We start from the raw sequence: 24,484 nt of genomic DNA on the forward strand, positions 1-24,484 counted from the left end.
CTGGTAAATGTTACATTGCTGGACAAGGCCTCTATTCACCATGGAATGACTGCAGGCCATGTTTGAACCCAGCACAGTTAAGGGCAGAACCATCAGTGAAATCAGGCATGGGAGTTGGCTCTGTACTTTAGAACAGATTTCAATGATGTTCAAGTCCCGGTTCCCATGTGTCCCCTCATATTCTGTTAACCAGTCATGAAGATAATTCGTTTTTCTTTTCAATGCTTGGGTCATGTAGCCTGTATGGCCAGACTATCCTCCCAAACAAAATAGTGGATGTTACTCACTAGAGTTGCTCTAGTAATGTCTCCATCATCAAAACTCACCTACCTCAGTTGTTTCCAGACCTTCTTTCTGTAAGGTCCCTTAGTGGTACAAGGTGCCATGCCAGGGCACATTCCCTGGGAAGGGAGCACCAGTTTTCAGTCTCTTGAGAAGACCCTAAACATCTTATAGCTAAATTCCTTGCTCTGGCAGAATATGCCAGAGGATAAGTCTAAAGAAACAGAAAGTTAGTCTGAGGCTACGGAACCTGAGATATAATCTGGCCCCAAGCCTTAGGTACCTGTCCAGGACAGAAGCCTGTTTCTCTGTCTTGTGTCTGAGACAGCCTGCAAATACTGCACTGTAGGTTTTCTACCCCAAAGGCAGCTACCTTCTCCATGCTTCTCTAGTGCATGACACCTAGGACAGAGGTTTGGATCTGAGACAGCCGGCAAACATTCTGCTGTAGGTTTTCTACCCCAAAGGCAACTAGCTTCTCTGTGCTATTCTGCTGTGTGACCACCCCGGGACAAAGCCTAGCTTGTCCTAGACAGTTCTCACCCAGGAAAAGAAGAAATAAACAGAAAGAGAAATTCTCCCTCACAGGCACTAACATCCACTTGTGTCAACTGTTCTAGGCCTACATATGCAGTCAGAAAGACCAAGTTCTTCACCCTCACACTGTCTAACTAGAGACGAGATGGAGAAAGATGTATGTGGTCTGATTAATCTGTGATCAAGTCAGTCTGGTTTAGATAACAGTCGTCTATCTGGAATCGTTCAGCTATGTCACTCTAAAGTCTAACCAGGTATGTCTGCTCTAATGAGTGTCCATTATCTCCAGGCCAAGTCCAAGAACCATGCCCAGATGTTAGAGGCCCGGCCACCGTGTCTGCTCGCTCAAACCCTTCCACATTGCTGAAGGAACAAGACACTCCAATACCAAGTTCTCAGCACAATGCAGATTTATCTGCCCCAGAGAGACAAAGGGAGGGGAATAAGAGGCAAACACAGAAGAAAAAGGACCAGGGAGAAGGGGAAGGGAACAACAGGTGGAGGGAAGGGTACTTGTCCTGGAGGGGGAAAAGACTAAGGACTGTCTCTGGATACCGAGGACACAGATGTGGCTCATAGGTGAAGAGGAAACCCTGTGTTAGGAGGAGGTGTTTAATTTTAATCAGGAATGTTCATTAGATGAGCCAAAGTTGCCTTTTGATTGCTGGGCTTCCATACTTTGACAGCTGGGTCTTGGTGGTCAGTTTTAGGAATGCAATCAGACTGTTTTTCAGCATTTTTTAAAAATTATTTTAGGCACGGGGACGGGGATGAGCAAGGCCTGTCAGCGCCATGTTAGCCAGGCCCCGGCTTGTTAGAGTCCCTTTAATTGGAACGTTTACATCCTAACAGCAGAGGAAGGAGAACTAAACAATCAACTCTGGAGATGGAGTTGGCTGGAACTCTGGATGACACTGATGGTCTCAGCACCAGCACCCAAACACTCGAGTTTGTTTGACATGAAAGTGAGCTTAGCAGCTGAATTCAAGCTAATCCTCCAAAACCTTTCAAAACGTTTCAAAACCTTTCAATACATTTCTTTTTTTTTTTTTTTTTTTTTTGGTTCTTTTTTTCGGAGCTGGGGACTGAACACAGGGCCTTGTGCTTCCTAGGCAAGCGCTCTACCACCGAGCTAAATCCCCAACCCCGTTTCAATACATTTCAATACGTTTAGCAGAAGTAGGACTATGAAATGCCGCTAACCGCAATCTTCCTACCTCAGGCCCTTTACGAAATGCCTTTACAGGTGCGTAGATTTTTAACTCCCTTTTAAACAAATCGATTCATCAACTGAAGACCATTTGGAAGATCTGCTAAAAAGATTCTCCTTTCACAAAAACAAGATTCCAGAAATCTTTGCTTCGTTCTTCCACCACACTCACTCCTGATTTAAATAGCAGAAAGTGAGTCAGGATATGGATACCAGATTAGAAAAACATATCTGCTCAGAGGCACCAGGCAGGGTCAATGTTAAAAATCTTGCCTTAATTCATTTATTTATTTTTTAGAGAAAATGAGCAGAAAAGACACTGTGGTATAATAATTTGGTTAGAAAAGAAGGCTGATAAGTATGATGAAATCCAAGCCACGTGACAGACATAGACACATGGATCTCCTGACTGAACAGAATATCGTGAAGCGGGGCATAGACAAGGAATGAGATGGGGCAGGCCACAGCCGTGCTCCCATGGGAACACTTTTTGCAGATTCCCTAAAGCAGAACTAGCAAGCGACTAACATATTATCCCAAATTCCTCCTGGCTAAAGTCCTTAGAATGTCCAAGAGATGTTCACCAGAAATGAGAGAAAGTGCAAATTACCTTTCATCCCGGCACAAGTGGAAAGGGCCAGACCCTTGGGAGATGCAGTCACAGTGGGGTGCCCTGAGGAACTAGAGGAACCCCAGCCTCTGGTTCTCCTCTCTGTTTTCTAGCTCTCAAGTTCTGAACAGTTTTTTCCCCCACCTCGGTGCTCTGTCCTGAGCTCCCAAAACATTAAAACAACTGAGTGACACAGGAGACAAAAGGAAACCTGGGAAACATGAGCTCACACGAACTTTGTCCCCTGCTGAGGTGATCTTCTGAAATATTTTGTTAGTGATAAAAAAGAATGAAATTGAATTAAAATAAAAATAAAACCCTGATTGACACACTGGTTAATAAATGATTGGAGTTAATTGCTAAAATCTGTGTAGCAAAGCCAGCAATGCCAAACCTGAAGTACCACACAGCCTCACAGAGTTACAAATTCACCAGAGGCTGAGTGCAGGGTGCGGGTCAAGGTCCACCCCCAAAGCAACTAACAGTAACTAACAGAAGGCAAACCTTAGGAGGCAGCACAAGCCAGTTACTGATCCAGCGTCTCTCCCTTTCTCTAGTTAGCTGTGATCCACCTGCCTCAGCATGTGTTACCTCAAGACAATAATGTTATGTCTTCCTGTGAGGGAGTTCTACAGAAACTGGAACCCTTTCCAGACACTTACGAAAAGAAAGCTTGCAAAATAAATTAAACTCACTATAGGCTCTGCGCTGGAATCCTTGCCAGAAGAATATTCACAAGATACCTAAAGCCTGATTCTGTACTTCAGAAGAACCATAGCTAGGGACACTAGTTATGTTTTCACCGAACACCTGGGATAATTAATTGGCCCATAAAAACTTTACGATTACCACAGCCAAATAAAATAAACCAGACCTGGATATGTTATTTTTAGGATTTGTCTTGATGTCTTTTCTGAAGGACAAAAAGCATTTCTAAGACAAAAATAGATAAAAAGAAAGGGCAAACTAAATAGCCAGAATTGGAAGTAGCAAATCAAGAAGGCAAGGTTTGTGAGGACCCAAAATAAAATTGCTAGCAAACAATTTACAGAGAATCTTTCCTGGACTATGAACAAAGACACTGATGTCTAAAGACTGAAAAGCTGTGTTTCTCCCTGACTGACTTACAGGTACATGCTGGAGATTTGAAGTTCATGGGACCCTTCTACACACCCCACACACACTCACACACACTCACACGACACAAACTCACATACACACACATTCACACATACTCACAAACACCACACACTCACATACAAACACACCCACACATACCACACAGTCACATACACACCACAAACTCACATACACACACACCACACTCACACACACACTACACACACACACACCACACACACACACACCACACACACACACACACCACACCACACACACACCACAAACTCACATACACACACACACACCACACTCACACACACCACAAACTCACACGCACACACACTCACACACCACAATCTCACATACACACACACCACACTCACATACACCACAAACTCACACGCACACACACTCACACACCACACACTCACATACACTCACACACATACCACAAACTCATACACAAACACACACACACACACCATAAACTCACAGATATACACACACACCACACACTCACATACACTCATATATATTCCCATAAGAACACACTGACACATACACACTCACGCACACCCCCGAGTGCACATATCAGAAAACTGTAGAGAAAGGCTTTGACGGAAGGGTGCTGAGCAGTTCCCCAACGTTTGCCTCGGCCTCCCAGTAGGTATCCTTAACTTCCTATAAAGGGACAAGGGTGGGATGTCCCTGATAACACTAACTCCTACCCACCCCATTCCTATATTTACACACATTTTTTTTCAGTTTATTTATTTCATTGTGTTCCCATGGGCATATTTTTGCCCTGTGTAATGACAATAATACATAAATAATTCTACGCCTTACCTTTTCTCTCAAATTTAGATTGTAAAATTTATGTTTAATAGATAAGCAAGAAGTTAATAAACTGTAATAGCACTTGCTTGCCATTTCTAATTATTTTCAATTCTAAGTAAATATAATTACATTGCTAGGGACCACATCCTATTTATATGCAGTGCACCACAGCCAATACATGGTGGTATAGGGTAGTAAAATGGCTGAAAACCCTTACATCTCTTGAGTTGGAGATTTATTTTTATTCTTTTTAAGTGTGTGTGTATGTATGTCCGTGTGTGTTTCTCTGTGTCTCTGTGTATGTGTCTGTGTCTCTGCCTGTGTGTGTGTGTCTGTATGTATGTGTATGTGTGTGTTTCATGTGTACTTGTGTGCTCCTCACGGAAGCAATAAAGTTTTAGATCTGTTGAAGCTAGAAAGTTATAGGCTGTCACGAGCCACCGGAGGTGGGCGCCAGGAACTGAACTCAGATCCTCTGGAAGAGTAATGTGTGTGCTTTTACCACAGAGCCACCTCCCCAGCCTAAAGGACAACTTTTAAAAAAATCAAATGTTTTGCTACTATAGAATCCAACTATACACTGAAGGGATACATTCTGAAGATGACGGTGACAGCATATTGAAAAAAATCAGTCCTCTCAGTAATTAACCATCATGTTTCTATAAGAACAGAGAAAAACCTTCTGCACCCTCTGAGCGCCCTACTGGCCCAACAAAAGGTTCATGGGACAGCCTAGAATCCAAGCTGAGGTGTTTGGGGCTGTGGTCCTTGGTGTGGGACAGCCTAGAATCCAAGCTGAGGTGTTTGGGCTGTGGTCCTTGGTGTGTCCAGCATGAGGGCATGCACAGTGCATTCTGTGTTGTTTGAGTGTCCTAGACCAAGGTGTGAGAAAGGGCGGGTCCTACAACAAACATCTCAGACTCAATAGGCATTTGGTGCATCGCTGTATGTACAGGCAAAATGCTCACACATGAAATGTGAAATGAGTAAATCTATTGTTTTTTTAAAAAAACTCACTTAATACTTGAAAAAAAAATCTATGTAGGGACTGGCGTCAGCTGATGGACATACAAAAACCAGCAGCTAGAGCGAGCTAAGGAGGCTGTGAACGACTGCTTTTTTATTTCTAGGAAAGTCCGTGGTTGCACCCCAGCACCCCAGCACCCCAGCACCCATCACCCCAGCACCCCAGCACCCCAGCATGTCAGGGCTTCCTTATCACAGTTTGCACACCACAGGCTTCAGTTCAGAAAGACAGACAAGTGCAGGCTTTACAGGAGGAATTCTTCCCAAGATGAAAGTCTTATTCAATCACATAGCGGATACATGATCCAATTTCCTGTTGGTGAACTACAGCCAACTGCAGATGTCGCTTTACATAAAACACAGCCTGCTCTGGCTCCCTTTACATTTAATATGGAGACTGTTTTAAATTACGTGTGAATAGCACCACACTCTATGGACTCTCAACTATAACCACGTTAACAAAAGATGCTCAGATGCAATGAAAATATTTAACATAATGGTGTGAATACTTTATATATTACAGTTTGTGCACTCTGTATTTAGAGTGTGTCCATTTCAACATGGGAAGGTTAAATTGAAAGTGAAATAAAATTTATCATATAGAAAGACTTAGAAGAAATTCTTTTCAGAGCATTTTAATAGCACTATTACTTTATAAAAATATGAGACAAGAAGGCTAACCAGGGGCAATGAAAATATTTTAAAAATAGTGGAATGGAGGCACTATACGTATATAAAAAAAAACATTGAATTTTTAGCAGGGTAAGTTTCATGGCAGGAACTTATGCCTTGAAGAAACTGTTAACACACACACACACACACACACACACACACACACACACACACACAATGACATTTAAAGAACAAATTCTCCCAAAATTAAAAGTCATCACTTTGACCTGGGAACGGTGGTACACGCTTTTAATCTCAACTCTCAGATGCTAAGTGAACATCTATGAGTTTGAGAACAGACTGACTATTCCATTTAGAGAATTAGCCAAACTTGCACAGTGAGACCTTGTCTTTAAAAAACAATCCTTTAAATGCTAAAACAGCATTTTAACAACAAATCATAATTGTATAATTTTACCTCTGTAGCAATGTTCCTTGTAACTGAGTCACTACACAATATTATCATTGATGAACAAAATATTCTTTATTGAGGTGTGTGTGTGCGTGTGTGTGTGTGCACACGCGCACGGGCACATGTGCATGTAGCATGTGTGTGTGAGCACATGTGTGTTTTTTGCACCTGAGTACAAGTATACATATACCACAGCACACAATGTGGAGGTCAGAAAGTCTGTTCTCTTTTCCTCCTCTGGATTCTGGGGATTAAACTAAGTTCATTAGTCTTTGGCCATCCCACCAGCCCAACAAAAGAAGCTTTAATGCCAATGCCAACTTGTTTACTCCTTCCTTCCTTCCTTCTTTCCTTTCTCCCTTTCTCCCTCCTTCCTCCTTCCTTCTTTCTTCTTTCTTCCTTTTCCCCTCCTTCTTTCTTTCCTTTTTCCTTCCTTCCTGTTTGAGATGGAGTTTTCTGTATCCCAGGCTGTCCTCACACTCACTTGAACTTCCAATCCTCCACCTCCCAAGTCCTGCCATACAGGCATGCACTACCACTCTAGCTTATGTGGTGCTGGGAATTGAATCGCCTGAGCTGCCCGAATCCTGGGCAAGCCCTCTACCAACTGAGTCATATCCCCAACCCACACATATCAAAAAAGCCTAACCTAATCAATTTCATTGTTGTGAGATTCTATAGTATTCTAGAAGTTTTTCTTAATGATTTTTCTTCCCAGAGAGTTTCAGAATCATTCCCACTATTAAGTGGTCTGATTACAACCCTCAGCTTCAGCATTTTGATATATTAGCTGGGCACAATCTCTTATAAATCTGATCACGTAATAAATACCTTCACTCCTGAGAGTCAACATTAACTAGAGAGGGAAGGCGTGAGAAAATTAACATCCGTTGCACCAGATACTCTGCGGATATCAAGTATCCAATATAAGTCTGGAGAGATGGACCAGCAGTTAAGAGCACTAGATGCTTTTCACCGAGGACCCAGATTCGTTTCCCAGAACCCACATGGCAGCTGCTGACCAACTGTAACTTTACTTCTAGGTATCTGAGGGCCTCTGAGGGCACCCAGCATGTGCACATGTAGTGCACAGTCATATATCTAGGCAAAATACCCATACGCATTATAAAGAAAAAATTTAAAATATATCCAGTACAAAAAATATATGCATGGAAGTAAACATTATTAACTACTCTGAAGTCAGCAGTCATAGGAGAAGCAAGGGATACACCCACAATTATAAGTGGAACTGCAAATGTAAGTGGAAAGCCATGTCTTTCTATGAAACTGGACTAGCTCCTGCTCATGCTACATCTCCCACAAATGTATCAAGTGCTGAAAGTGCTCTAGCAGTCAGAGAAGACGCTAACAGCCCCGAATCCCCGTGAGGGGCAGAGTTACGCTCATCTGAAAAGCAAGCATTTTCTGTGTCTTTTCTTCAGGTTCAATACTCAGATGATTTGAGTAAGCCGGGATTGCTTGACTGACGTTCAAAGCCCAGTCTCAGAACAAATGACAAAGTGCATCTGGAACCGCAGCTGGAAGCTGGAAGACGCACGTCGGAGACAGCACCTCGTGACTGAGGTCGCCTTGTTTCACGCTCTGTAAATGGGTGTCACAAAACACAGCTCAGCCAGCCACAGAACTGTAATTTTCATTAGAGCAATGTGAATTAAAGGAGTACCGAAGCCAGGAATGTGGTCCCACACCTGTAGCACCATCACTCATGACACTAAAGTGGAAGATTTGCCCTGAATTTGAAAATAGCCTACGTTACCTACTAAATCCTAGGCCATTAACAGTTCTATAGTAATACCTTAATGAGGTAGAGAGATGGTGGTGGTGGTGGTGGTGGTGGTGGTGGTGGTGGTGGTAGTGGTGGTGGTAAGATAGATGATAGATGATAGATAGATAGATAGATAGATAGATAGATAGATAGATAGATAGATAGACAGACAAACAGGCAGACAGGCAGACAGATAGACAGAGGCATCTAGATTAGGTAGATAGATGGATGATGGATAGATACATGACTGAGTACTGAGAAGAAAAGACAAGTACCCAATGCAGTCTAAAACTTGACCATCTGAGACAAAATTCATTGTCTTCTGGACCTTTCCTAGTTTTCATGAGTTACTCAGAATATATAATCATTATTAAATATTCTTTTTTTTAACCCTCTAAAAGTCATATCTTTCAATGCCGGCCCCAAAGGCCAGACTTTCTGTCCCTCTGTCCACATTCTCCCATGCCTAATTGCCCTTTAATGTCAGAGCTGCAATGATTATACACATAAATACATACATATGTATGTATATATGTACATATATATGTACATGTATTTGTATATGTGTGCATGTATATATGTATATACATATGTACATGTATATATATGTATGTGTGTATGTACATGTGTGTATGTATATGTATGTATTTATATACATGTATACATGTATGTGTGTATATATGTGTGTATATTTATATACATGTATAAATGTATATATGTGTTTGTGTGTATGTGTGTGTGTATGTGTATATTTATACATAAAACAGTGGCCATCCAATTATCCCTCCTGGTGGCTTTGATGCCAAATCTCATTCTCCCTCTTCCTTGAGTAACCCTCATAGATTTACTTAATCTTTACATTGAGACACAACAATCTTCTTCCCTGATTCTAAACTCAGTGTCCTTTCCTATCATTGCCTGCTCCCAACTAGTCCACAACAGCCTACCAATCCTACCTCAGTCTTCTCTCACTACTAATGCCAGGATGACCTCAAAGTCAAAATCGGTTGGGTGTAATGGCAACCGCCTTTATCCTAGCTAACCCTAGCACTCAGGAGGGCCTCTGAACTCAACACCAGTCTGGACAACAAAGCAAAGTCCAGAACAGCTAGGGGCTACACAGAGAAGACATGTCTCAAACGAATAAACAAACACACACACACATCACTATCACCCACAGTCTATCTGCGCCTCTGTGGAAAAGAAACTGTGTGGGAAAAACTTCTCTCCTCCGCAGCTCATCTCATCAGGGCCCATTATGTTTAGAGAAACTGCTCACGTACCTACTTCCCTTTGAGATGTACAAGGTAGGATCATCATTTAAGATAATTTATGAGAAACTCCCATTATACCAGAAAATCAACCAAATCAGATAAGCCAACCATGTTGAAATGTAACAATTTTGCATTTCTTAAAGCACTCATAACAGTAGTTTTTTAATATCCAATCTAAAAGTTACAACAGCAGCAACAACAAACAACTATCACGCTCAAATTGTTCTAGAGTCTTCCTTAGGACCATGATTCTTGTCTCTCCCCACATGTCCATTATAATCCAAAGTCCTTTTTCCACTCAGGAAAGGAAAACATAGAAAATCAGATCCTTCTTATTTTCTAGGCATCCATGTCTGTTCAAAAAGGAAAATGGTTGGAACAAACAAACAAACAAAACACGGCAGATTGAGGCCTGTTTGTACCTTACCACTCGGTGTGGCACTTGTTCTGAAGCAAACCATGAACTTGACACATTGCTGTGTGTGCCGGTTCCACCACAGTGCTTGCTTCAGTGTAGTCATGGAATATGTTTCTTTTCCATACAGGGTCTGGCTGTATAGCCCAGGGCAACCTCGAACTCACAATTCTCCTGCCTAAGGATCCCCAAATGCTGCTCTGAAAGGTATATACCACCATAGCCAGCTTCAATAAATGGATTCTTGACAGTGAAGTTAGGTACTGTAAATAGGAGAGCTCTGCTCAGCCACTTCTGATTAGACGGCTCTGAGAAATATCCAAAGTAACGTTTAAATCTCAGCCCAGGAGATGGCTCGGCAGATGGGGGTTTCTTGCTGTATAATCCTGGCAGCCTAGGTTCTCTCCCTGCATGTGCACATGCACACACAAAGAAAATATTATCTTTTTAAATTTAAGTTTACCTGGCCAGAGATTTACATAACTTAATTTTGTTTCCTCCTCTTCCCCCTCCTGCTCCCCTCCTCCTCCTCCTCCACCTCCTCCTCCTCTTCTTCTTCTTCTCTTTCTTCCTCTCTTTCTCCTTCTCCTCCTCCACCTCCTCCTCCTCTTCTTCTTCTCCTTCCTCTTCTCTTTCTCCTCCTCCTCTTCCTCCTCCCCTCCTCCTCCTCCTCCACCTCCTCCCCCTCTTCTTCTTCTTCTTCTCTTTCTCCTCCTCCTCCTCCTCGTCCTCCTCCTCCTCCTCCTCCTCCTCCTCCTCCTCCTCCAGCTCTTCTTTGGCTCCCCCCCTCTCCTTCCTCTCTACCTCCCCCTTCCGAGACAGAGTCATCCATAGTTTGGGTTGGTCTCCGACTCACTATGTAGCCAAGGATTACCTTAACGCCTGATCTTTTCTCAGTGACCCAATTGCTTGGATTAGAGGTATGCACCACCGCAAACAATGTCATTCACCAACTGTCCTGCTACCTAGCACCTTGGCCCTTTTTCTTCGCTTCTGGGGCTTTTAGGATGAACTAGTTTCATGTGCACTGCTAGCACTATACAGAAATCAGCCATCATAACTCACAGTCTGGCTGCTAGGAAAGATGAAGCTGAGGTTCCATGACCAGGCACTTGGCAAGAGGCTCTAACTTTCATGATGAAAGTCAGTGAAAAGCAGCTCTTGGCTGCTGGGACCTGGTCTACTGGGGACACATTGTAAGGATCCTTAGAGTCTGGGTAGGGGTCTGGCAGGCTCACGGAAAGGCAAAAACTGGCAGAGTCGTGAGCTGAACCTGCCAGGTGGCAGGTGGAGAAGTGGGATACGTCACCTGCCTGGAAGCTGAAATGGCAGAATTGCAATTCAAGCAGCGGAGACGGCTGGCACTGGAGTCAGAGCTCTGCCAAGAAAGAAGACTCATGAAAGAAATTCAAGGGTATGCAAACTCACATCGTTTCTCCCTTTCTCCTCTGTCTACCAAACGCATGTCAGTGTTGCATAAATGCAACAATAAATTGTCTACTCAATGCAGTGTAATATTTCAGTTTTTAAATCTCCTATTTCTGCTTAGGAATCTAGGGAAAAGGAGCCATTTTCCATATAAATACATAAAACTCTAATAAACGTATACCTGTCACCAAAACAATACTAAATGTAAATTCTGTTTTTTTTTTCTCTTGCATAGCCCTAAACATCACCTTTAACTCAGTTAGGCCTGACATCTGTGAAACCATGAGGATTGGAAGGATGTTTCTGAAACAACGTTTCAGTCACTGAGTTTAGTGGTTCCGGAATTTTCTGCGCTCTCTGAACGTCCTCATCCTAGTGACTGAGGCCCTGTATGCTGCAGTTACTGCAAAAGGGGTCCTCCCCCTACACAACAGAACGCCCCAGTGACCACTGGCTGCAAAGGAAACCAAGAGAAACAGACACCATTCCTGAGTGCCCACTGAGCTCCTGTGGAACCTGCAATGAGGTTGCTTAGAATAATCAGCCAGGCTGGCTTAGCTCCACTCCAAGAAGCACCAAGGCACCCATTGAAATTAGCACAATTACCTTCCAGAGGAACAAGTCCCTGAAATGACCTTCAAGCTCCACAGTCTGAATCTAGCTCCTAACATTAATTACAGCTTGTTTGGAAGGTGTCCGCTCACTTACATGGAGTGCTCAGGACAATAAGGAGCAAATGAAAGGCTTCGGTAATTCCACATTCACACTTTCGATGGTGCGGCTCAGTCCAGCAAGTGAAACCACCTCTGTGGAATTTACAGCACTAAAGCAGTGCTCTAGGCAGCCAAGGCCAGTCCAAGACAAGTTCAAACACCAGGAACAGCCCAAGGTCACGCTTCTGAGTCTGCAAATGACAGTGTAAGCAGGAGGGACCCAGGGAAGGTCTCTCAAGCACTGTAAAGGTTTCCTTTCCTCTTTTACTTAATTTTTTCCTTACACCACAAAACCTCCGACTGCAAAGTGGGTCCCGAGTATACCAAGGAGACTTACCTTAGTATCTGTACTTGTACAGAACGAGGCTGAGTTTGAATGGGAGATGGGTGCATCCTCTTTCCTACCACAGTTTCTTTTTGTTTGTATTGTTTTTGAAGACTCTCAGGTAGCCCAGGCTGGCCTCCAACTTGCTGCATAGCAAAATTATCAAGTGAAGCCATGACATCTTTCCTCATCCTCCTGCTTGCACCGCACAAGTACTAGGATGGCAGGTCCAAGCCAGAGTATCAGCTTGCTTCCTAGAAAACTCAGGGTGGTCACTGACACTGAGTTTTCTTTTGACCTTTAACACCTACCTCCTAACATACCACAAATACACCGAGTAGCTGTGAGCTTCACACTCAGGTCTGACTGTGTTGATACATACCTACAGGGAACTGTGCTAGCCTATGCTAGTTATCTCCCTCCAGAGGCATATTCTACATCAGCCTGTGCCCCATTGCAGCACTGGAATAAGTGTTATGCATCTTCTTGGGGTGTGTCCATTGAATGACAGACTGTGAGGGAAAGTTCTCAACAAGGCATCAATGCTGACAGAGTTCCCATTGGCAAAAGCAGTGAAACACTGAAACACCACCGGATGCTATCAACAGTCTCTGAGAGGAAAATCAACTTCAGCAAAAGAACATCATTAGCACAGTTAACTGGAGCTGACAAGTTTTGTGTTGGTTTTTCAGTATTGCATACATTAAAATTGTAAACTAACTGACTTTTAAAATAGTAGGAACATAACACACAGAAATGGTTTCATGCTTACACAGTGCCTTAATTTGCATTGCTGGGATTAACAACAGGAGCAAAGGTAACTTGGGAAGGAAAAGATTTATTCTGCTTAACTTCCAGGTCACATTTTGTCATTGAGAAAAATGAGGGCAGGAACTGAGGAGCAACACTGCTTACTGACTCCCATCTCATCTCAGTCAGCGACCTTTCTTGCAGTTCTGAGGGATACTGTTGTCCCCCAGGGGCTGGTCCTCTCACATTAATTAGCCAATCAAGAACAAGCTGGACAGACATTTCCACAGGCCACTCCTAGGAAGACAAGTCGTCAACTGAGGTTCCCTCTCACCAGGTCTTCTCAAGTTGGCAATGAAGATTAGTCATGACGCATGCAAACAAAATGGCTAGCCATTTCCAGCATAAGCTACTGAGAGGAAAGCCGGGATAGAGGAGGGCTGGCCCCCATGCTGCACGGCAGGCTGGACTGAAGAATGCTCATTCTACCACAGCCTGTCATCTTATTTTAGTATCCACAAGGTACGGTTCCATGACCACGGAGCCACTGAAATCTAAGAGCATCACCTGTGTCAAGGAACATAGCATCTGCATAGAACCATATACATCCCATCCACATTGTACCTCAAGACCAGACCACTTACCATCCCTAAGGCAACGTAAATACCTGTTGCACAATACTGGCTTGGGAAAACGACTCTGGTGGTTGAATGAGAAAGTTCTTCCATAGGCTCGTGTTTGAATGTTTGGTTCCCAGTTATTAGAACTATCTGGGAAGAATTGGGAGGGGTGGCCTTGTTGGAAGAGGTATGTCACTAAGAGTGGGCTTTGAGATTTCAATAGCCAATGCTGCTAGGCCCAGTGTCAGTCTCTGTCTCTCTGTGTCTCTTTGTCTCTCTCTCTCTCTCCCTCTGACTCTTTTCCTCTCTTTCTCCATGTCTCTTTTTCTTTCTTTCTGTCTCTGTCTCTGTCTCTTCCTCCCTTCTTCCCTCCCTCCCTCCCTCCCTCCCTCCCTCTCTGTCCATCTGTCTGATACCTGCAGACCAGGATTCAAAACTCTCAAATACTGCTCCAGCATCATGCTGTGGTCCTTCCCGCTATAGACTAAAGCCTCTGAAATTGAAAGAAAGCCTCCAATGAGATGCTTCCCCTTCTAAGAGTTGCCTTGGTCATGGTGTCTCTTCACTGCAGTAGAACAGAAAGTAAGGAAATGATGAAGAGAAAGTCTATATACAGAGTGAGATCTTTCCCTCTTGCCTAGTTTTTCCTTATTGTATAAACAGTGAAGAACATTATCAAATATCACTTCATACATATAAAAGGCTATATGTATTTGTATTATTAGTTGATTGATTTTAGTTGACAAAAACTAGGTTGAGGAGATAGCTTGCTCAGTAAAGTGCTTACCATGTAAACATGAAGACCAGAGCTCTGATCCTAGAACCACCATTAAAACAAGCAAGCAAGCAAACAAACAAAACCCTGGGTGTGATCATATGGTTGTCCAATTACAACACTGGGTAGACAGAAACAGAGAGATACCTGGGGCTTCACAGCCAGCCAGCCTAGTCTAGTTGAGGGTAAATTCCAGGAGGGAGAGACCCTGACTCTGAAAACATGGTGGAAAACAGAAAAGAAATGACAGCCTAGGAGTTCCCTCTGATCTATACCTGTGTGCAGTCATACACACACACAAATAAAATTGACAAAAACTGTATACACTTATGGCACACAAAATTACATTCTAGCATATGCATTTACCCCAGAATGGCTATAAAGCAATGTGTGCATCATGCATACATCTCTCTCCTTTACAGTAGAACAGTTGAAATTCCAGTTATTTTCAATCCCATATTCTCCTTCAGCCGCCCACTTCAAGAACAAAACCTCATTTTTGTTCTCTCTCAAGGATTCTTTAAACTAAACGTATAGACAAAAAAATAGTACACAGGAAAGAATATAAGAGAATAATTCTGAAATATTCCAGCACATATTATCCTTTAAAAGAAAAAAAAACAAATAAGTGATTTTATGATTGTTTAAGACTAAAGCCTAATAAAAGAATAAAGTTCATATTATGTACTATTTGATCAGGGTGGAGATTTTTTTCAAACAGAACTTGAGTCACTATTACCAAGAACATTATTAAATATCACTTCTAGATATAAGGTACAGGACAAAATAAACAAGCATAGCAATGAGGTTTGTAGCTCCTTGCCAGCTGGCATATCTGGGATTCGAACTGAAGTCAAGCTCAATATGCTAAACCATCATTCTTTCCCTCAGAGTGGGCAAAGAATGCAATGTAATAACTCTGGCATCTTGTACACATTTAAAATATGATCACATGAGCCTATCAAACAAATAATCCTGGAAACTGAAGGCGAGAAGATCCACTGAGCTGAGGCATTCAAAACTATTCTGGTTCTGGGAAACATATTGAGACTTCCTCTCAGGGGAGAGAGAGAGAGAAAGAGAGTGGGGGGGACGACAGAACTGGCTACTCTTCCAGAGGACCTGAGTTTGATTCCCACCACCCCACATGGTGACTCACAACTGTCTATAACTTCTGTCTCAGAGGACTTGACACCTTTTTCTGACCTCTGAAGGCATTGAATACATAAGGTTCATACATATATGGGGGCAAACACTCATACACATAAAATACAATTTGAAACTCAGTATGGTAGTACAATACTGTGATCCCAGAACTCAGGAAGTTGTAGCAGCTAGATTTTTAAGATCAAAGCCTGTCTGAGCTACATAGTGACACATTGTCTCAAAGTACAAGAAACAACATCGACAACCACAAAAAGCCCACAGGATAAAGTTTCTAGTTGAATATATGAGCCATCTTCCATACAGACAACTAAAGAAACTTGGGTCAAGAAACGTGTAGTTTTATAGAAACAGGCATGTTGTACATATAAGCCAAAAGAAAGTACGCACAATCAATATAGTGTCATGAGCCAATAATCCCAGGACCAGAGGTAGAGACAGCAAAATAGAGAGCTCAGCACCAGCCTGAGCTACACAAGGCTCTGCAACAAACGAACAAATAAACAAACACAAGAATGCATGGAGAAAAAGTTACCATGTAATTAAGAATAGAAGCCAGGCACTGATATCATTTATTAAACAAGGTTATATTAGAAAAATCACTAGAAAAACAAGTTTCATTAGAATCTCGAAATGGATCACAGGCGTAACTATTAAACTAGTTGAAGACCCCCTCGGATAGGTAGGAAAAAGTCAGAAGAGTGACTGGAGCATCAACCCTTCAAACAGGGTAGTCAATCTCCTCACAACTTCAGAGGGAAGGCATCTCACAGCTGTAACCTGGCCTGGAGGATCCTCCACAGGGAAAAGTGTGCTGGTGAGCAAAAGGTAGTTCTCTACTGTGACCTCGAGGATCCTTTGCTTCCACATTTCATAGCTGATACTGGTGTGTGTGTGTGTGTGTGTGTGTGTGTGTGTGTGTGTGTGTGTGTGCGCGTGCGTGCATGTGCACATGCTGGCTTGCCTATGATCAACTGCAGTGACTTGGGAGTTCCTTCTCTCCTTTTACCACAGGTTCCAGAGTGTGAACTCAGGTGGTCAGGCTTACACAGCAAGCCCAGTTTACACAAGGAGCCAACTCACCAGTCCTGGGAATTCTTTTAGTAACAAATAAAACATTTCTTCCACAATGAAAAGAGTAATAAGTGTGTGTTAGTTACAGCAATACACTGTCATCACAAAGCATTCTGGAAAGGTAACAGGTTGATATATTCAAGGGCAGAAGGCTGAATTCACGAGGCAGGGTCTCAGTGTGTCCAGCCTAGCTAGGGCCAGTCCACAGGCTGCGTTCATCCCAGAGTAGCTGTGAACGCACAACAGCGTGTTTTCAGATACAATGGCAAAAGGTTGAGCGTTCCTGGTATTCTCCAGGACTTGACAGGCTCGCCTTCCTTTGGTATGCATGACAGAACAGCCCTAGTGAGCACTGAGAAACACATTCTCTTTATAAAGCAAACCTGAGGAGTCCCAGCAAAGTTTATAATAGCACCAGTGAAATAACATACTGGTCAGGAAGTATCTTCAATGTGCAAAACGCCAAATTCAGGGCACCTGACATCCCCGAGTGTGAGTCAGCCCGCCTGGTACAACATCCCGGGAATGGTTTGGTGTCTGTGAGGAGGCATTTGCTCTCTAATGCTCAGTAAGATTTGTTCTGAGACCTCAACCAGGATTTCAACCAGATCAAGAGACTTCACTCTTGTGTAGAAAACAACTCAAAGAACTGCAAAGAAGCCATATTTTCACAAAGCACAGTAAAATAATCATTACCATAGTAGTCTCAAATCCCAATTAATTGACAACGGGTATCCCACCTGTACAATTACAGCACCCCGAGGACTGCCAGATCACCCAGAGGCCTCTCCAGCCACTGTAAGGGCCCTCACCAGAGGCCAAAGACAGGAAGCCTTCCCCAATTTCCATCTAAGACGCAAACGGGGTCTGGGAAAGGGGATGATAAAGTTTAGTGTGCAGTAAGTAACCGACTTGGTTCTCGGTATTAGAAAGCTTGAGTTGTATATATTATACTAATCAAAAGGGGAAGTTCTAGAGGAGAAAGGAATATCCCGACAGGAGGAGTGTGGGAAAGGAGGCTGCATCTGATACTGACATCCATCCTGACTGAATCTAGACCTGAGTTGTCACTGACGACCAACACTGCACATGAAGCAGACCAAAATTTAACAGGAACACAAAACCCTCAAAGGCTTTAAAATCCACGGGTACCCTACTGTGTCCAAACAGCTTACCAATGGCCAAAATGCAGACTCAACTCAATGAGGAGTCATTGTCGTATGAAATTACTTTTTCTAAAGTATTACTAAATCTTCACTTTAAATTATTACTAAAGCTTCACTTTAACTCTCTACACTCCTATTTCCACTCCCCACAAGAGTTTTGCTTGCACTGATGTATTTTGTTGTTGTTGTTGTTGTTACTTGTTTGTTTTTCAAACAGAGTTTCACTCTGTTACCCTAGTTGGCGCGGTATGTCATTTGTAACTCAGGATAGCTTCGAAGTGCTAGCATTCCTCCTGACTCACCCTCCTCGGTGCAAAGATTACAGACATGCGTCAACCATGCCTGCCCGACTCTCTCCACGACATTTAAACGAAAATCCAAACAATTTTTTAAAAACACTACCACTAACAACAACAACAGAAGAAATCAGGAACCGAATCTTAGCAACAACAAACAAAAGTGAAAGTCCCCAACAACTTTTCCCCCGACAAGTCTCCAAAGTTGACTCTCTGGCAGGGATCTTTTTCTTCCCGGAGTTGCCAGGGAAGTAAAACAGCACCACTAAGAGCAAACTTTGTTGGCCACCAGCAGGGGAGCCCTTCAGCTTTTGTCTCCAATCCATTCAAACAAAAGAAGCTCGGTCAGGAGCTTCCCAACCAGAGTCCCGCACCCCACGGGGTCTTGCACACTTGGGGGGGTCCGTCACTCACTTCTCAGCGCCCCGATGAGCAGAGAGCCATCCTTCAGCAGCTCTTTGATGAACTTGTTGGTTCTCTCCAGCTCGATCTCGTGACACTGCAATCGCTCCCTGAAATCCGGACTGTCCAAATAAGAATCGCTGAACTCCAGAGTGGGCAGCCCCATGGCCCAGGCGCGGCGGCCGCTAGCTGCGGCGGATGCGGGGGACACTGAGAACGCCGGGGAGCAACGGGGAGCACCCGGGAGCGCTGGGGAGCGCGGAGGACCGAGCCCCGCGCGCCTGGCTCAGTGCAGCTGCCCGGCGGCCGGGCGGAGGCTCCGGGCGCTGTCACCCGGGCACATCGTCGCTCGCTCGCACCGTTGGGGTGGCGAGACTGCGGGTTGCAACGCAGAGTACAACTTCCTGGCAGCGCCACTCGCTGGCCGTGGGGACAGTGGCGCGCACTTAGCCGGCGGCGCCCCGCGGCGACTCGGGCCCGCAGGGAAACCCGCCCCCTGTGCCGAGAGCACGCGGGCCGGGCTGCAGCTCCCGGGCCGACCTCCTCCACCCTCCCCGCCCCTCGCTGTCCCCGCCCGGTCCCCGCCCGGTCCCTGCTGTACGCAGTTCGCTCCCTTTACTGCTCTTCAAGCTCACCCGATTCCTACCCGTCCCCCTCCGGGCACTGTGAACGTCAGGCCCTGAGCGCCCCAAACCATCTCCAGCCCCCAGTGTCTTCCTTAGACATACTCGAAAGAGTCCCCCGTTAACTCAGGCTAAAGTCTGTAACCTCAAGCCTGAGGAACGTACCACTTTCCAGCCCGGTTCAATTTTCACTTCAGGGTCCTGCCCAATAGTCTCATGTAGAAAGGGTGTCCTGCCTGTCTCCCAGCCCGGCTTTGAACCACCAGGGAGGTGTGTTGGGTGTTTCCCCGGTCGTCAGAAAGGGGAATTGGTTTTATTAATTAACTTATTTCACATATTTTATACGCCTGTTTTAGTGTCTCAAATTGCCACCTGGGTGGTTGGGCCTACAAGTCCAGAGATTTTCAACGACTTGACCAAGCATTTCAAAGGAATCATTAATTCCTTTGGTGGTGGTGGTAGGTAATACCTCCACTCAACTAGCTGGAGCAGGAGAATTGCCAAGAGTTCAAGACCAACATGGACTACACAGAGAAATGCTGTCTCTGGGGTAGAAGTACGAATTCCTGCAAAGAGGCCATTAATTACCCCTGAAGCAGAGGTTCACCTAATAAATGTTCTCTTGAAACCCTGGCAGCAAGAGTCTACTATTCTATCCCATCCTGCATGCATCTGTAGGATTTCTGAGAACTCCGTTCCTTTTCTTAAGGATCTGTTTTTCATTTCTACATTTCCACTGCTTTGTGTATTTGAACCATCTGTTTAAAAAAAGAAAGAAAGAAAGAAGGAAAAAAGAAACTTGTACAAATCATGGGAAAATCCATGGACGTGCTTTACATTTTTTTCCCAATTAAATTTCAGAAACTTCTAGCTTCATTTTTTTTCAGGCATACAATAACATTAAAAATAGCATGAAAACTTTAAAACAGACAAAATCATGTAAACAATGTTTGATGGTTTGTTTCAAATTCTTCTTTTAAAAGCTAACACCCATATTTCAGTATTAGTCTGCACACATTAGAAAAATGTGTGAGCACAATTATATACATTTTATTTTATTTTAATTATATTTATTTCTAGGGATGGGGAACACAGTGAAGGGACACTTTACTGGAACGGATTCCTTCTACAATGTAGATACCAGGGATTGAACTCTGATTCTCAGGCCTGGCAGCAATCACCTTTGCCAGCTGAGCCATCTTGCCAGCCCTAGTCATAGTTATTTTAATTTCTGAGTCAGTTTCATAGATGCCTCTCTTGGAAGTACAGGGGAAGGTGATAATACTGTTTATGGACTATGAAAGGGCTATAGTAAGCTGTCTTTTAGGTACTGCGATTTAACTATTTGCCACACAAACTGAGGGATAGAAAGCCAGTAAGACCTAACAAATGATTTCCTCACAACTTTTGCACGTTGCTGCTGTTCTAAGCACCTAAATGCTGAGGTCTGGTTTGAAACATTATAACTAATTCTGTGGAAAGTGAATGACACTCTTTGATAAGCAGCATTTTGTCGTTGGTGTGTGAGTCATATAGGCAGCTGTAGTCTAGATTCTAAGACCTGAGTTGTTATTCCTCAGGCAGAGAGGTAAGTGCAAGTTTTAGGCTGGCTGTCTACACCACTGAGACCCAGATAAAGTGATTTATATGAGACCAGGATGATAGAACAATTGAAGCATCCTGCTTGACCCTGAGAGATTCTGAGCAAGAGAATGACTGAGTATATTCCCTGCATCAGGGGTAGAGATGCTGGAGTTTGGCAGGGTGCCTAGCAACCTGAACACTTGCCCTGGAGTCCATCTGAGCACTGCTCTGGAACTGGGACTGTATGCCTCCCCTTCAGTGAATAGGGTCTAACTACAGCGTGTTAGGAATGGACACTGCCTATGGTGACTCAGTCTGTGATTCATGCTTTAATTGTGCCTTTTAGTCCAGCCTTCTCTCATGCCACATTAACCCAGCTATCTGAGACATTAGAAATGGTTCAGCTTTGAAACAGATTTACTAACATTTTTCAACTTCTGTTTGTGCATTATTAGTCTCCAACAAGAGCAAATGAGTTAGATTCCATGCAAAAGACAGGCTACGAAAGGTTAGCTCTCCAAATCGGCAAGTAAAAAGTCTCATCTGAAATTTCACTGCACCGAAATGGAGCCTTTCCGCTTGTGCAGTACGTGGCATTGCTGACTGCACAGATATTATTGGCTGAACACACCCCCTGGCACTGGCCTGGATATTGGCACAGTGAAATGTCTCTACTGTTTTCTTCATAGATCGGTGAGGAGATTTGCTGTGTGCTTCCTTTCAAGAATGAGTAGGTAATGGGGGTGGGAAGCAGACACAGTGTTGTGAATCTTCCCCCAAACCTTTGCCATGTCCCAGGTAGATGCCTCCAGGAGTGTTTCTGGGAAGGTATTGTTTTGTGGTTGCTGACAACAGACCTTTCTTTGAGATTAACTTTTATTTCTTAAATATGTATACGAATGCATATATGTGTGCATGTGTTTGCACATGCCATGGGTACAGGTGTCCTTGTCAACCAGAAGAGGTTGCTGAGTCCCCAGCAAGTGAAATCGTTCCTCTGTGAGCTGACAACCAAACTCAGATCCCCTACAAAAGCCGCCTGCGTCCTAACCACTGAGCCGTCTCTTTGTCCCCCTGAGAACACACTTATGCCTGTAAGAGCAAATCTCCTCAGACTACAGAGACACTTGGGGAAGATAAATGGCTAAACTATGACCAACTGTAGACTCTTTGGCCTTTCCTGAGGGAGAGAGTATAGGACACTGTCCCTGTTGACGTCTCCAGCTAGGCATTGCCTGGTCTCAAAGGAATTCCCTGAGAGGAAGTTTCACAGCATTCTGCTTCTTTCTTATACCAGGTCTATGACTTCCAACATGGAAAAAAAAACAAAACACACACACACACACACACACACACACACACACACACACACACACACACACACACACACACACGAAGCTCCAGGCATGAGGGCACATGCCTCTAATCCCAGCAGTCTGGAGGCAGTATCAAGCAGTCTCTGAAAATTCAAGGACAGGGTGACATAGACCACAACTCAAAAAAAAAAAAAGTAATAGTAACATTTTCAAGAGCATGATTCTTTTCTAAAAATCAATCACTATAGTTAAATATATGTAAATTTTACTATTCTTATCATGCCAGTCACTAAATATAGCCCCACCTCACAGCCTGGCAGGACCTGCTCTGTTTTTCTCCCCCACCCTGTGTGACTTCAACAGCCTGGGCTCTCGGATGAGGGGAGCACACTTGGCCTTTTTGTGTCTACTTACTATTGCTTATATCAGTCATTGCCACCGGAGGCAAAGAAGACATGTTTTAAAGTCATCTCTATCAACATGCAGTTTCTTAAAGGTACTTTTATCACAGTGATTAATATTTATTCATCAACAAATATTATTCGGGGAGATGTCCTTACCATGGCCTGTGTGGAGGTCAGAGGACAGTCTGCAGGGCTTAGTTGCGTCCTTCTACTGGTTGGGTTCCAGGAATAGAATTCAGGTCATTAGGCTTTTCAGTACACGCCGTTCAGTACTGAGCCACTGTGCATGCCCCTACATTCAGTTTTGAAGCAATTAAGTCTCTAATATACTCTTCTACCAGCAGGAAAAAAAGATTAGGATTAGGCTCTGATGTGCCAAGGATTTCTAATTATGTTTATTTACAGAACTGAAGAGGTGTCGAGGCAGGTAAGAGCACATGCTGCTCTTCCAGAGGACAGGAGTGTGATTTCCAGGAGCCTTGTCAGGTGGGCTCACAACCACAAGTGATTCCTGATCCAGGGCATTTGATGCTTTCTTCTGGGCTCTGTGAGCACAAGTACATGCATGCAGAAGCTTGAGTACACACACACACACACACACACACACACACACACACACACCACCACCACCACCACCACCACCACCACCACCACCACCACACGAAAATAAAATAAATCATTAAAAATGTTGCTATCATGATTTTACTCCACAATATTCTATCCCCACCATTTATCATCAGACTGGTTGATATCTGACATTACCACTGAAGTACAGAATCTTCTGTGGCTATAAAAATGTTCTCATAGGCTGTCTCTAATGTATGCATCTCTCCTCCTGCCTTTGATTGCTGTCAAAATGAACAAATGCTAAATATAAATATGTATTTTGAAGTCATTTGAAAGCTGTGATCTACATAGCTGGCCAGAGAGATTCTGTCTCAAAAGAAAGATATTTGAATCTTCATTTTTAAAAACATGATTTTATTGCATTTAAAGGAGTGGTTTTGTACCTTTGTGTACCATGTGCGAATCTCAGAGTTCATGTTGATACGTCACTAGAATTTTAGACTTTTCCTTTCTCTGCTTCTTTTTTATAGTGTTGGGAGTTAGATGTAGGATCTTGAACAAGGTAGGCAATGGCTGTACCATCCATTATTCCCAGCCCTAGCTAGCCACATCCCCATGTTGAACAGGTTGTGTGTGATATAAAATATATCAGTCTTCACTGTCTGTCTTGCTGGAGAGAGTATCTGTTCACAACTATATCTTCCAGACTAGCTTCCAGGACTTCTTGTGTCTCTTTCTCCCATCTCTCCACAGACACTAGCACATCATGGGTTCTAGATTCTGTGTTCAGGTCCTTATGCTAATGAAGTAAACACTTTATGCACTGAGTCTTCTCTCCAACCTTAAAATAGCTATGGTTCTTTTTTTTTTACTTCCTTGTATGGGGTCTCATGTAGTGGAATTGGGACCCAAACTCTATGTAGGTTAGGGTAACCTTAAATACTGGGGTAACAGACATGTAACCTGATTTATGTAATTCTAGGAATAAATCCCAAGGTCTTCTGAATCTGAAGCAAGGCCTCTAGTAACTGAACTACATCTTCAGCCCCCATTTTTATAGCCTTTTCTGGCTAAAGCAGTGGTTCTCAACTGCT

General features: G+C 43.6%; 1 protein-coding gene across 2 annotated transcripts in view; it reads right to left on the minus strand.

The window, feature by feature from the left end:
* Arhgap42 (Rho GTPase activating protein 42) overlaps nt 1-19,333 on the minus strand; it is a 230,748-nt gene extending 211,415 nt beyond the window's left edge. Inside the window, 1 exon segment of one of the 2 annotated variants that reach the window (NM_001430509.1) lies at nt 18,909-19,333. In NM_001430509.1, the coding sequence (NP_001417438.1) occupies nt 18,909-19,062 (154 nt within the window). In that variant the 5' untranslated portion in view covers nt 19,063-19,333. 2 annotated transcript variants of the gene reach the window in all.
* Nucleotides 19,334-24,484: the final 5,151 nt, after the last annotated feature.

The sequence above is a fragment of the Rattus norvegicus genome, chromosome 8, assembly GCF_021556685.1.
Source record: "Rattus norvegicus strain SHRSP/BbbUtx chromosome 8, alternate assembly SHRSP_T2T, whole genome shotgun sequence".
Lineage (NCBI taxonomy): Eukaryota > Metazoa > Chordata > Mammalia > Rodentia > Muridae > Rattus > Rattus norvegicus.